Source organism: Oncorhynchus tshawytscha, linkage group LG03, assembly GCF_018296145.1.
Source record: "Oncorhynchus tshawytscha isolate Ot180627B linkage group LG03, Otsh_v2.0, whole genome shotgun sequence".
NCBI classification, from domain to species: Eukaryota; Metazoa; Chordata; class Actinopteri; order Salmoniformes; family Salmonidae; genus Oncorhynchus; species Oncorhynchus tshawytscha.
The window spans coordinates 20009488-20023483 of record NC_056431.1 but is presented as its reverse complement, the minus strand read 5'-3'; the positions used below and the strand labels follow the sequence as shown (position 1 = coordinate 20023483).

At 46.0% G+C, this 13996-nt stretch overlaps 1 protein-coding gene across 6 annotated transcripts; it reads right to left on the bottom strand.

Annotated features, from left to right (window-relative positions):
- Positions 1-534: 534 nt before the first annotated feature.
- Positions 535-9627, bottom strand: brd2b (bromodomain containing 2b). 6 transcript variants are annotated; one of them, XM_024395808.2, is made up of 12 exons: positions 9469-9627; positions 7023-7314; positions 6679-6816; positions 6354-6504; positions 5990-6141; positions 5326-5835; positions 4976-5104; positions 4401-4646; positions 3709-3983; positions 2890-3230; positions 2495-2620; positions 535-2389 (listed from the first exon to the last, which is right to left on the bottom strand). In XM_024395808.2, the coding sequence occupies exons 1-12, from the start codon at positions 9498-9500 to the stop codon at positions 2262-2264; spliced, it is 2520 nt and encodes an 839-aa protein (XP_024251576.1). In that variant the 5' UTR covers positions 9501-9627; the 3' UTR covers positions 535-2261. The 6 variants fall into 6 exon arrangements, with proteins under 6 accessions (XP_024251576.1, XP_024251601.1, XP_024251593.1 ...); XM_024395833.2 differs by having other exon boundaries at positions 2890-3215; XM_024395825.2 differs by having other exon boundaries at positions 4413-4646.
- Between the last annotated feature and the right edge of the window lie 4369 nt (positions 9628-13996).

The window sequence follows — 13996 nt, the reverse complement described above, 5'->3', positions numbered from 1 at the left end:
GGTTCACCTTCCAACAGGACAACGACCCTAAGCACACAGCCAAGACAACGCAGGACTGGCTTCAGGACAAGTCTCAAATGTCCTTGAATGGCCCAGCAAGAGACTGGACTTGAACCCTATCGAACATCTCTGGAGACCTGAAAATAGCTGTGCAGCAACGCTCCCCATCCAACCTGACAGAACTTGAGGATCTGCAAAGAATAGGGAAACTCCAAATACAGGTGTGCTAAGCTTGTAGCGTCATACCCAATAAGATTCGAGGCTGTAGTCATTGCCAAAAGTTCTTCAACAAAGTACTGAGTAAAGGGTCTGAATACTTATGTAAATGTGATATTTTAAAATGACAAATTAGCAAATATTTCTAAAAACCTGTTTTTGCTTTGTCATTATGGGGTCTTGTGTAGATTGAGGAAAACAAATAATTCAATCAATTTTAGAACAATGCTTTGTGCAAAAGGTCAAGGGGTCTGAATACTTTCTATAGGTACTGTATAAATAGGGGTGTACTGTGTATACATATTACAAACAAATAGAAAAGGCTTTATAGAAGGTCTCATTTAATATATACAATTTTCAAAATGACTGGATTGCTGCTCAGAAGCATGCCAGTCAACCAGGAGGCAAAACAATGTTCAGGACATGTTCTGGAATAATAAAGCATGACTAAGCGGAAGAGGATAAATATAGAGTATAAAAGAAAAGCAAGACAGGAAAATACTCACTGGTAGAAACACTGAAATACAGTACTATACATATATACACACACAATTTCCTTAGAGATCTAACAGCCTAGCTTCTATACATCTCATCTGGTCTATCTCTTGGTCCAGACTTCAACGTAGGATGTCTGCTCCTGTGTACATGGTGATGTAACAGCTAACCAACAGTTAGCTTACAAAGCACATCATACTGTGACACTGACTGTATTCTGAATGTTCTAATGTTGAAAACGTTATGGCTGACCTACAAAACATTGTGGAACTGTATCAACAGTGGCCTAACGAAACACAAATGACAAATGATTGGGAGAGTGGAATTTTCCTTTAAGCACAAACAGAATGAACGGAGTTGCTTAGAACTGCAAACCGATCAGTTTCTACGACCGCTGTGATTAAGACTGCAGTGTCACCATCAAGAAACATACTCCTTTCCTGAGAAATGACACACGGGCTGTTTCTTAAATGGTAAGTGCCATACATGTATGACACGTGTCATTAGTTAGATCTCTCAAGAGTAACATGGAATGGAAATAAAACTCTCCTGCCTCTGAACTTTATATCCAGCTGAATGTTGGTCTGTAAGCAGTAAGAACAGATGTAAAATGAAACAAAGCAACAACAACAAAAAGTACCGACTCGTGACTGCAGCTATAAGACTTGACAGAAAAGTTCTGAAGATCTGAAAATCGACCACTAGACAGTGACGGCCTCGTAGTGAGAGAACAGATAAGTGTAAGCATTACAATACTCACTCCACATAGCTTTCCGGAAGGGCAAAGTGGGGTTTCTGCCATACTGCTTATACCCATTCAATTCTTATCAATCTATGATTGCACATCAAGAAGTGTCCAACATGGGGCTGAGCACATCTCTCCACATCCTTTCACCACTCCTCAGTCTCCCTCTTTGGGGGATCGCCATAAAATTATTCTTTATAAAAGAAACGTAGATAAATTGTACAAGTATTTACACAGGGAGGAGAGGGATAACAAGGCATTTGTGTTGGGGGTCTTGTGCAGTCAGAGTTGGTCCGATGCGGTTTCTGTCTGAACATTCCGAGAGCACCACTTCCTCCTCCATAGCCGTTGTAAGTGATGATTGACGCTTCTGCGCTGTTTATTTCTGATAGTTTCAAAAGCTATGAAGATGTCCAGTGAAAGCAGATATGCAATTTGTTGAAACCACAACAGAGTAAAGACTTGGATATACATCATCCTGAATGGTCATTTCATAGGGAACTGTCAGAGGCGCTCTCGTATTGTCATATTACCAACATTTCAAAAATAAAGGCTCTAACATGGCAGCCGTTCTTAAACCTGGCTGAACTCTCAATATGTTTCTGGTCTTCAGTATCCTTAGTGACCTTCACGTGTCCTCCACCCTAATCCCACCATCTTTCATCTTGGATTGTTCTAGCTGGGGTGCCTTTCGAGAGAGGGGCACTCTTTTCCCTCCCTTGACTGTCCCAGGAGACTTCGTCCTGGGGCTGCCACATGTCCCTGAGCTCGACGGGGGGGGTTCCCTCCCCCTCCCACTGTCTCATCAACCCGAGTCTGATTCGCTGGTGTCAGAGGAGGAGGATGACGAGGAGGAGGAAGAGTCTGAGCTGGAGCTGCTGCCGCTGAGGCGGGAGGGCTGGGCGTGAGGCTCCACGCCACTGAGCTTCTCCGCTGCAAGAGAGAGACAAAGGGGGTAATAGGATTAGTATTTATCTCAATGCTAAATGCTACATGTGCAACAGCAGTTCCGTGTGTCTGTGTGCATGTGGCCCTCACCCTTGGGTTTCTGGGGTTTCTTGCCAGAGTTGAGCTGTCCGCTGACATCCTGCAGCCTCCTCTCCAGCTCACTCTTCTTCTCCAGGGCCAGTTCCTCTCTGGACTTGCCGGGGCCCCCTTTCTTCACTGTTACACACAGACAGGAAGACAGGTTAAAGGTTACATACTCAGCCCTCACATACATATCCAAACATTCCATAGTGAAAGACTAGTTCCTTTTGTATGGTATTAGTCAACCAGAGCGCTAACATGTAGCATTTTATCACCACAGCACCAGCTTGTAGCATCAGTCCTTTGTAGCATAACAAGGCATTAGCAAGTGTCTGCAGTGACAACATGATGCATTCCCATTCACACCATACTAGCATTAGCTATTGCTATTGGTTCCCCCTCACCATAGGGCTTACGGGGCTTCTTCCTCAGGCACGTCATGACATAGCGCTCCAGCTCGCGCAGCGTCGACGGCTTGAGCGTCTCAAAGTCGATCTCGATCTCCTCGGGGTTGGTGTCGCGCAGCGAGGGCTCGCGGGACTGGATGATGTGGACGACGCGGCCCAGCTTTTCGCCGGGCAGCTTGTTGATGTCCAGGCTCAGCTGGCGCTTCTCGTCGTACGACATGGGAGACGTCTCCTCCTCCTCCTCGGAGTCATAGTGGGGCAGCATGGAGAATGCAGGCGGGGCGTAGTAGGGCATGGAAGCAGCCTGGGACATCTTGGTATTTCTAGGGAGAGGGAAGCTGTTAGAGGCCATGGATTAGTCCTAGAGAAATTGTATGCAAACTTTTACAGCACGGAGCCCATTTTTTTCACACCGAACTTGTGGGGACACAATTACACATTTTTTGTAATCATTTCTCGTGACCCCACGCCAAATATAATGACAACCTACATTGACACATTTACATTTTTAAATAATCACCTTCAAATCATTATATTTTCATCTCTTATCAAAATGAACTTGATATACTGCCCCATACAATAATCTGTACTCTGCAATCCCACTGCAGTTTCTAGAGAAACAAATGCAGGTCAAGTTGGAAATTGGATTGTGATGAAAGAGAGGAAGTAGAAAATGGTGTAAGAAACTTTTAAAAAAGCAAAGTGAGGAAACAGAAAAGGTAGAAGAGGAAGCAATGTGAAAGTCTACAAAATGAGACTGAAAACAGCAAATAAAAGCAAAGAGAACGGTTGTGTTTGAGGTCAGTGTGTGCTTACTTGCTGCCCTTCTTCTTGCCAGGGCCCCTCTTGCCCTGTGAGGAGGCTGGAGCTGAGCTCCTGCTACTGGATTTACTCTTCGGAGTCCTCATCGGCTTGGTCGTCGGCATCTCCCAGTCCTCACAGCCTACCGCCGTGCTGGGCCGTCCTCTGCTTCGCTTCTCCGGCTTCTTCTTCTTCTTTTTCTCCTTCTTGTCTTTCTTCTCTCTCTTCTTCTTGTTCTTGACAATTGGGCCCTGGGAGAGGGCTGCCAGCTGCTCGTGTACGGCTCGGAGCTGTGACCAGGGGGCAGACCAGAGGTGGAGTGTTCAACTGGACAAATACACTTCACTTATATGGCTAGGAATACTGTGATATTTTATTTAAATGTTTTATTTAACTAGGCAAGTCAGTTAAGAACAAATTCTCATTTACAATGACGGCCTACCATAGAGTGTAACAGTAAGAAAATACAGCAAATAGCAGGCTTGTGAAAATACATGTTTGAACACAGAGAGTACTTGTATGAACATGTACACCAAATGAGTGAAAGTATGCATACTAGCATGGATTTGTCTGAATATTAGAAAAACCTGTGTTGGAGAGAAGTCTAAAACTCTTGATGCAGTCTATGCTTGTGGTGTGTAGATGAAAGCTGGCCTGTGTTAGGTATGTGGTGCGGTGTGTTCGGTGAACGGGGGGGTTGAGTCTACCTGTGTACACACCTGGTCCTGTAACTCGGCCAGGCGGTGTGCTCGCTCCTCCTCGCTGTCCGAGCTGCTCTCGCTCTCGCTGCTGGGCTCGCTCTCCGATGAGGAGGAGGAGGAGGACGATGACGACGAAGACGAGGAGTCACCGTGAGCGTGAGTGCCCATGCCACCGCCCATGCCTCGGGACTTGGGAGGAGCCTGCTGGAGGGGCTCGTCGGGCATCTTGGCGAAGCGGAACTCAAACACGTCCTAGTTGGACAGATGGACAAAACGGAGTGAGCTTGTTTTTTTACTCCATTGTGGATCATGTTCCTTTTGTTTTGTTACACAGTAATAACAGTTATCACAAGAAACAAAGTTGTAGGGACAGAACAGAGAAATGGAGTCAAAACAATTTATAGATTGGACAATAAGTAGACTTATCCAGTGACTTTCAGTCATTGCATTCTGCCAAGGTAGACTACCACATTTCGCAGTCATTCCAAGTAAAACCCCCTGAGCATGCAGTGGACAGAGGTCAAGCAACAAAGGTGAACTAAGGGTTCCAGGGTGAATTGTGTTGACAAAACCGAGCTCACCTGCAGCTTGCGGGCCATGCCCACTACGTCATGGTCGGGGGGGTTGTATTTGTAGCAGTTGGAGAACATGAGTCGGACGTCAGCGGAAAACTGCTGCGAATCCCTGTACTCCCGACTGTCCATCCTCCTCTGAGAGAATGATGGGAGAGAAAAAAGACTGTTTTAAACTCCAACAGATAAAGGAGAGGACTCCAGATCGGGATAAGCCTCCTGTGTGTCATACTGTGACAGATATCCACGCAAAACAAATCTGAGAAGATAGGAGGTAATAATCCATGAACTGTGTATTTCAGCCACATTCAGTTCTCATTGAGTCAAGGCAATGTGACATCTCTATCTTGCAAGCTGACCTTGATGTTGCTGAGGTCCATGGGGCACTTGATGATGTCGTGGTAGTCGTGCAGGCCCAGGGCCGAGGCGTCCACGGGCTTGTAGAAGGGCCAGGCGTAGGCCGCGTGTTTCTTGGACAGCAGATCCTTCAGCACGCTGCTACAGTAACGCAGCTGTTGACTCAGCTTGGCCCGCCGTGGTGCCTTTGGCTGCACAGAGTCTGGCAGGTCTTTCTTGGGGGGCTTGATGGGGCGTCCACTGCCACCGCGCCGAGCCAGGGTCTTTCCGCCTCCAGCCATCATGGGCTGGAGCAGAACGGGGCCCCCTGGGCCCATGGGTCCTCTAACCAGGCTGGGAGGGGGGTCCATTTCCCCCAGGGAGGTGAGGGAGAGGGTGGAGGGGTCATGGCTCAGGCCTTGCCCGTGGCCTCCTTTCCCCAGGCCCACCATCCGACCCCCTCCTACAGCCAGGGGCATGGTCATCATGTTGGAGGGAGTGGTGGTGTCCGCCTTCCGCTTCACTCCCTTCTTCTGCACAGGGAGAGAGAAGAGTTATAGTATGGTATTCTATAGCCAATATACAGTGTGAAGGCAGCAGCAACGTGTGTAACATCAATACAATGTACAGTACTATAGCAAGTTCCTATTCAGGTCTTAGCATCTTGAGTGAAGTGTGGTGAGGTACCTTAGCAGTGGGCAGTGTGGTGGGCAGGCTCAGCAGCTGTGTGGGGGGCAGACTCTTGGGCAGCATGGTCAGAGGGGGGGTGTCTGAGTCACCCGTGTCAGAGGAGGAGTATGCTGACTGGGACACCGCAGGGACCTGGTGAGCTTTTGACGCTGTAAGATGGGCAGAGAAAAATCAGGCCCAAGAACACACCCATGGTGATAATACTGCCAAGAATATTATGGCCAAATATGTAAAGTGCCCTACACATTAAACAGGTTGTTCCAACTCATCTTTTACCAAACATACACAGTACATCCACCAACTCTTCGTTGAACATTGCTCTTGCCTGCTTTTCCCCATCACAATCTCCAGAGTGACTCACCGTTGGACTTGCGGCCTCCTTTGCCAGGCTTGCCCGGTTTGCCCCTGGGGGCAGGAGGGGGCAGCTCAATCTCTACCTGGGGCATCTGGGCCACCTTCTGCAGGAACACCTTCTCCAGGGACTGGGCCATCAGCACTATGTCATCTGTGGGCTGGGAGAGGAGAAGAGGCCACAGGCACTTTATAATCTAAATCCAGTTAACACCGGTACATCTACAGTTACTGTGAATATGGAAAGGCCTTGTGATAAATTAGATAAATATATTAGGTCTGTTGTCATTGATGCATTAGCCTGACCTATACATATGTAAATATTATGGCCATACCTTGTTGTAGATGTAGCAGTTGGTGAACATGGTGTTGAAGTCCTGCATGCACTCACTGGCGCTGCGATAGTAGTTGTTCTCCAGCCGCTTCTTGATGGTTCCCATGTCCATGGGCTGCTTGATGATCTTGTGATAATCCTAGAACAAGAAAGAATGGAATAAAGAAAAAGAGTAATGACAGTTGAAAGGTGGTGTGACGAGGATGTAAACTATGTACAAACGCTCATAGATGTAGGCCTACATGGTGGTGGGTTGTAAAAGCTTGCAACTCCTATGGCTCTCTAGGACCACTGTTGGTGACTACTAATCTCTACACTTGTTTATAAACAAACAGTGTAACTCACTGGGAGGTTGAGTCTGAAGGCATCCACTGGCTCATGGAATGGCCAGGCAAAATGGTGCCTCCACAGGGACTTGATCATAGCCTTCTGGAGGAACTGCAGCTGGTTGGTCATGCAGCCCTGCCGGCCTGGGTCCCTGACGGGGGGCTGGACCGGGGGAGGGGGCGGCGCGTACGGCAGCTGGGGGCTCTCAAAGCCTTCGTACAGCAGCGAGGGCTTCCGCATGCGCTTGCCTTGGCCCGAGGCATGGTGCTCCATCCCGCCGCCAGACAGCCCCACCACTCCCAGAGAGCTGCTGACCAGGAGAGAGGAACAGAGAGTGGGAGAGGTTGAAGTAGTGGGATAGACAGGACAGGCGGTGGGAAGACAGAAGGGGATGTATGAGGGGAGAAATACAGAACCTCATTCATATGCTAAAATTATCCCTCAGCTCTGGCATTTCAAAAGTAGCAAGCTACAATGTGCTTGATCTTTGCGATACTTCATTGCCCTACAGTCAGTGTCAATACAGTCAACTAATTGTGCATTGTAAGCCAACCTTCATGACGACAAACTTTTAGGTGCAGGCTACACAATTCAATCAGGAAAGCATTAGGAAGGAACCCTTCGCCAACACAGGCCCTTTGCCATCTGCTCCCTCACCAATGCAATGAGGATTCTATCAATAGGCTGCCACTTTTGGCACAGCCCCGGCAACCCAGATCACTGGATGGGAAATCCCTCGGGCAGCATTGAGAGCAGTTAAACCTGCATTCAGTGGTAGAATAGTGACAACATGCAGGTTCTCCCTCTATTCACTTTCATCTTTTGCACTGTGTGGACCAGATTGCCAATTTTATCCCAGTCGCCCAGGGCTCACACTGCACGCACATGCCATCCTACTGACACACAAAGGGAGGCAAAGCTCATGAGCTGATTTTCCATCTCAGGACTTACACACACCCAAACACAACATGGCCTTGTTAAGTTAAACATTTGGAGAAAGAGCTGCAAAGTATCTGGCAATGCATTAATAATATTATTCATTAATAACCAGGGGGAAAGACTGATAGTTTTGTAACAACCCTGGGTTTATAAGCGCCGATATCGACTCTGCCGCTCGAGCATGCTGTAATGGAACAGGCAGGGAGCAGGTCTCGCACAGTCGATATCACCCTGGATGCTTTTGGGGCACAGTCGATAGCGTGCTGGACTTCTGGCTAGAAGGTAGAGGGTTCGAGGCCCGTTTCAATTCCATTGGTGTCAGAAGTGATCGGACCTTGCATCCACGACAGTGGGTGTGCTTGGCCGGTGAGCGCGTTCCTATAAGACGTAGAGTCGCAAGCTAGGGCGAGGACGCGCTCTTTGAAAGGAGGGAGTAGTGTAACGACCCTGGATTTATAAGCACGGATATCGACTGCCGTTTGAGCATGCTTTTGCAGTCGATGGCGCGCTGGACTTCGGGCTAGAAGGTCGAGGGATGCTCCCTGCCTGTGTCATTACAGTATGTTGCCCAGTTTACTGCCCTCTCTGAGTACTTGTTATACTTAGCCTAATCTCCCAAGTATTTTCGTTGAATTCACTTTGATTTGTGGGTGTTAACCGGTAATAGGCAATAATCAAATGCATTAGCTAGTTAAATTGTGATATGCTTTCATTCTTAACTGTGGCAATAATTTCAGCCGGCAGAGGCGAGGCTTCCGCGCTTATTTATAGTCATTGCGTGGGATCAGTGTCGCCGCGCCGCCTTTTTGAGTGTGTGTAAACACACCGACGCCAAAACAGACCCTCAGGATCGTCAGTCAAAACCGTCAAACTCCTGTGACTTAAACCCTTGTACAACTATCCAAATAGCTCCTCATGTTACTAGCTTGTTTATGTGAGACCCCATGTGTGGAAACGCTAACTTAGCTGGTTAGCTTGGAGCCATCGCATGTCAACAACTGAATCCAGCTAACTACCAATCTAGTTAGCCAGGACGCTAACGTTTGCTGGCGAACATCAGAAAGTAAACAACCGGGTTAGAGCAACTGAAAAAGCTACAAATAAATTACACATCCGCGGCCCTAGCTCGGTTTATTTCTCTTGTCATTAAGATTTATAGCAGGAAAATGGCGGTGGCGCAGTGCCGCTCAATGAAGCGTTTCATCACCACAGCCAATTCTAAACAATCCCCCAGCACTAAGTTGAGTAGGCTGACTCACAATAAGTCAATATCAACCTCACTGTATGGTTAACTATCTAAGGGGGTGTTAGGAACAAAAAACATCTATATTTACATCTTTACTAGCCAACGGAATATTTTCATTGGTTCGTTTCAGAGTTGAGAAAAGACTAGTTAGCGAGCTGATGCACCGACAGTGAATACTCGCTAACTAGGTTTAGCCATTCCGTCCCATTTCGTGTTAATTGTCACGCCTGCAAAATCAGTTCCGACCCGAGCCTGAAGGTACAATGTTCCTAAAGGTACCTGTCAAGGGGCGGGTTAACGGCCGTTTCCATCAGGATGGATCCGGATTCTTTTTATGTTCCAAATTTGTCCACTGTTATGTTTCCACTAAATAAAAGCCGAACAGTTCTACAATGAAATGGCGCCGAAAAGCTACCGCCTGCCGCTTTATAAACATATCACGTGTCGTTTCCGTGCAATTCCTGTCGGGGTTCTCGTAATACTTGCTTACGATTGGCTACTCCGCATAGGTGCTAGATTATGTTTGGCTATCCACGCTGTCTGTCATTTAACATGCCACACCCTACAAGAAGAACATCCTGTCCCGTTAGCTTCAGGCGGCTAGTCTAGCTAGTTAGATAAAAACAACACATATTATTTGTTTATATAACTGTTATCATCTTTACGTTCACGAAACCGAATGCTTATTACGAGCTACTCCGAATTATAAATACAAAACAATTTTTTCCTGGTGGTTGACTTTTATGACTGGGTAATATTTCCCAATGGTTAGCCCCTGATATAGCTAGCTACCGTTAGCTACCTAAAACAGCCAGAAAATCAGCAGCCTTTTAGTCACACTGGCACCTAACGTATTGGCCCTCCAACCTTCATTCTCCTTCAGTTCCGCTATTGGGGTTACCTATGGGCAGGTTTACTTGTGGGTTATATCAGCTGTATCCAATGATTTATATATACACACATGATTGGCTGTATCAGCCTCAGTTGTAGGTTTTATTGAATCACTTGGTTGGAGCATAACTCCGTTTTTTATTTGAAGTGGAAGTTATGCAATTTGTCACATCAGTGGGAGTTTGGGGCAGTTCAGTCGTGACATGATGATGCCAACATTTAAATAAGTTGTGGTCAACATCTTGTCATGACATGGCTAATTTTTCAGACAGCTTGATTTTCTCAATTTGTTTCACATCATTCTAAAGGGATAGCCCCTTGGCCTACTTGATGAGTCATTTATAACAAAACCTTTCGATATTTGCCAAACATTTCAAAGTCTGTTTCACTAGTAAAGTGGAAAAACTCAAGTGAAATTAAAATATTGATCAGTGAACCATCATATTTTTGAATAAAATATATAATAATGAAAGAGAACTATGGCTGTTTTGAATTTGGTCAAGTTAGTGTGGGAGAGGTGTAAAACTATTATCCATCAATAATGATGTGGGGCGGCAGGTAGCCTTGTGGTTAGAGCGTTGGACTAGTAACCAAAAGGTTGCAAGATTGAATCCCTGAGCTGACAAGGTAAAAATCTGTTGTTTTGCCCCTGAACAAGGCATTTAACCCACTGTTAGTAGGCCGCCATTGAAAATAAGAATTTGTTCTTAAATTCTTAACTGACTTGCCTGGTAAAATAAAAGAATAGCTGTAAAGGAACCCTTGATGGGAAACTATTGAGAATGGTAGCGGACTGTATTGCCACCCCAATTTTCTATATCTTTAGCCAAAGCCTAAAGTAGTGTGTCCACAGGCGTAGAAGGAAGCTAAATTAATTCCACTGCCTAAAAACAGTAAAGCACCCTTTGTTGGCTCTAACAGCCACCCAATCAGTTTTACTGCCTGCTCTTAGTAAACTGATGGAGAGAATTGTGTTTGACCAAATACAATGCTATTTTCAGAGAACAAGTTAACTACTGACTTTCAGTATGCATATAGAGAAGGGAACTCAACTTGTTCTGCACTGTCTCAGATGACAGATGATTGCTTAAAATAAATGGATAATAAGATAGTTGGAGCTGTATTGTTAGATTTCATTGCAGCCTTTGATGTTAATGATCATAAATTGTTATTGACGAAACTCATTTGCTTTGGCTTTACAACACCTGCCAGCACATGGTTGGAGAGTTATTTATTCAATAGAACCCAGAGAGTGTTCTTCAATGGAAGCTTCTCTAGCATCAGATATGCACAGTACGGTGTCCCTTAGGGCAGTTCCCTTGGGCAGTTACCCTTCTCTATTTCAAAAATGATTTCCCACTGGTCTTCCACATGTACGTCTGTTATAAAACGATGTTCTGTGTTTTTGACACAAAAATCAACTGTACTAGTTGGTCATACTCTGGTCTAGTCCCATCTTGATTAGTGTTCGATAATATGGCCAAGGGCAGCAAAGAAAGACCTAGCAAAGCCACAGCTGGCTCAAAACAGAGCAGCATGCCAATTCCAGATTGTCTGCATAGTCAAATAACATTCAGCTCAGACACCCATACATACCTCACAAGACATGCCACCAACATGACACCAACAAATTCACGACAATGCACAGTGTTATACAGAGCCAGGATTGCATGGAACTCCCTTCCATTCTCCAATTACTCAAGCTAACAGCAAAATGACCTTTAACCCTTCATGGTTTTGTTATTCACCCAATGTTCGCAGGTCTGATGGACCCACAACATTATTGGGTTTTTAAAACAATACAGCCATAATCATTTACGTAAAAATACTTCATACTTAGATGTTGACATTTCAATTACAAGCAATACAGACAGCATACATGGTTCATATTTGCCGTTTACCTCTGCTAGATCACATTTATCAATAAAAGCACTATTAGTTTAAAAAATCTATAATCCAGACATGGGTGGAATAAATCATGTTTATCTTGAACAAATATAAATGAAACAAGGTTTTCATCACTATTGATGTTTATTGCTTTGAACTGAACAAATTGGAAGGACAAATCTTTACATACAGTATTTTATGGAAATGATAAATGAGCCTCATTGAACATAAATGAAGACCGGTCTACACATCATATGAGGGACAGAGTTTTACTGTGTGTGTGTTGCAAATGTATTTCTTGAACTTGATGCATGTGTACTGTGTCTCCCTGTCCTTGGGTCCACACACATCACAGCGCTTCTTGTTGCTTCCGGCTGCAATCTAGAATGAGGAAAACACTTAGTTCAGGAATGTTACTAACATCTCACCCACTCACCTATATAGTTACACCAGGCTAAGGTAGGAGAGTCAGACACGCACAGATGCAACAACATCACTCACACTTACTTCCGATATTGGAGTTGTTGGTTCTGTGAGTTTGACGGATGGGGCACCAGCATCCTCCTGAATCCTCATCACGCTGGCTGCAGAAGCTGGAGTACTTGGGATATGTTGCCTCCTCTGGATTTGTGGTCTTACCAATGCCTTGCCCAGCTCCTTGAGAGAGAGCCGTCTCCTCTGGAGCTTCCCTCTGTTCCATCCTGGGTTCAACGCCTTCCAGATGACAAACGCGTTGTACGCCAAGATGTTGAAGAATATCACAAGTGGCCAGCGTAGGGTTCTTCTTTTACAGTTGTAGCCAGTCACTAGCTTGTATAACTTGTCCACCCCTTCTTTTGTGGCATTTTAATCCATTATGATTTCTGTTTTTTGATGTTCCTGGCCACAGATTCTCACATCCCTATGCAGCGTACTCATGAGTACCACATTTTTGCCTTCATTTGGCATGAAGGACACTAGGGACGTGTTGGCTGTGAACACAAACTTAGGTCTGTTCCGTGCATTCAACAGCTGAGGTGGGAGTTCTGGCTTGTTTTTGCTGTACTGTTCCTACTATCGTCAGCTTCCTCTTGAGGACCTCCTGTCCCAGCTTGTGCAAAGTAAAAAAGTTATTGCATGTGATGTTGTGGCTACGGAGTCCCTTTGTCACATCCAGGACAAGTCACATCCCTTGGTTCTTCTCAGGGGCTCCTCCATATGGCTTCCCCATATACCCTTTCAAGTTCCACGCATATGATGAAGCAGCATCACAAGCAGCCCAGATCTTGATTTTATATTTAGCGGGTTTAGACGGTATGTACTGTCTGAAGGGCATAAGCTGCTCATCAACAGTAATGTAGGGCCCAGGGTTGTAAAACACGAGAAGGTGGTCCACCCACTGACCTGATTGCAGCTAGCTTGTCTCTCTGCCGCCGAGCTGGTCTGGTGTCTCAGTTACACTAACTAGCCTCTCTCTACAAAAATAATTTCTGCCTCCCGGGTGGTGCAGTGGTCTAAGGCACTGCATCACAGTGCTAGCTGTGCCACCAGAGACTCTGGGTTCGAGCTCAGGCTCTGTCACAGCCGGCCGCGACCGGGGGGTCCATGGGGCGACGCACAATTGGCCTAGCGTCGTCCGGGTTAGGGAGGGTTTGGCCGGTAGGGATATCCTTGTCTCATCGCGCACTAGCGACTCCTGTGGGGGGCCGGGCCCAGTGCACGCTGACCAGGTCACTAGGTGTATGGTGTTTCCTCCGACACATTGGTGCTGCTGGCTTCCGGGTTGGATGCGCGCTGTGTGAAGCAGTGCGGCTTGGTTGGGTTGTGTTTCGGAGGACTCCCATACGTCTCTCCTGAGCCCGTACGGGAGTTGTAGCGATGAGACAAGACCGTAACTACTAACAATTAGATACTATGAAATTGGGGAGAAAAAAGGGGGTAAAAATCATTTAAAAAATCATTTCTAAGGCCCTCTGAGCAAAGTTTTTTTGACATACTGATTGATTGTAGCAATGAGCCACACATGCAAAGCTATTAATTTGTTGTGTCC

Bases quoted from the DNA above. Each gene is read 5' to 3' on its own strand.
- brd2b (XM_024395808.2), bottom strand. From the start codon at position 9,500: ATGGAAACGGCCGTTAACCCGCCCCTTGACAG. The intron at 6,142-6,353 runs GTGAGTCACTCT...CCCATCTTACAG, and splicing joins AGGAGGCCGCAAGTCCAACG to CGTCAAAAGCTCACCAGGTC. The intron at 2,621-2,889 runs GTGAGGGGGAAC...TGTGTGTAACAG, and splicing joins GAAGCCCCGTAAGCCCTATG to TGAAGAAAGGGGGCCCCGGC.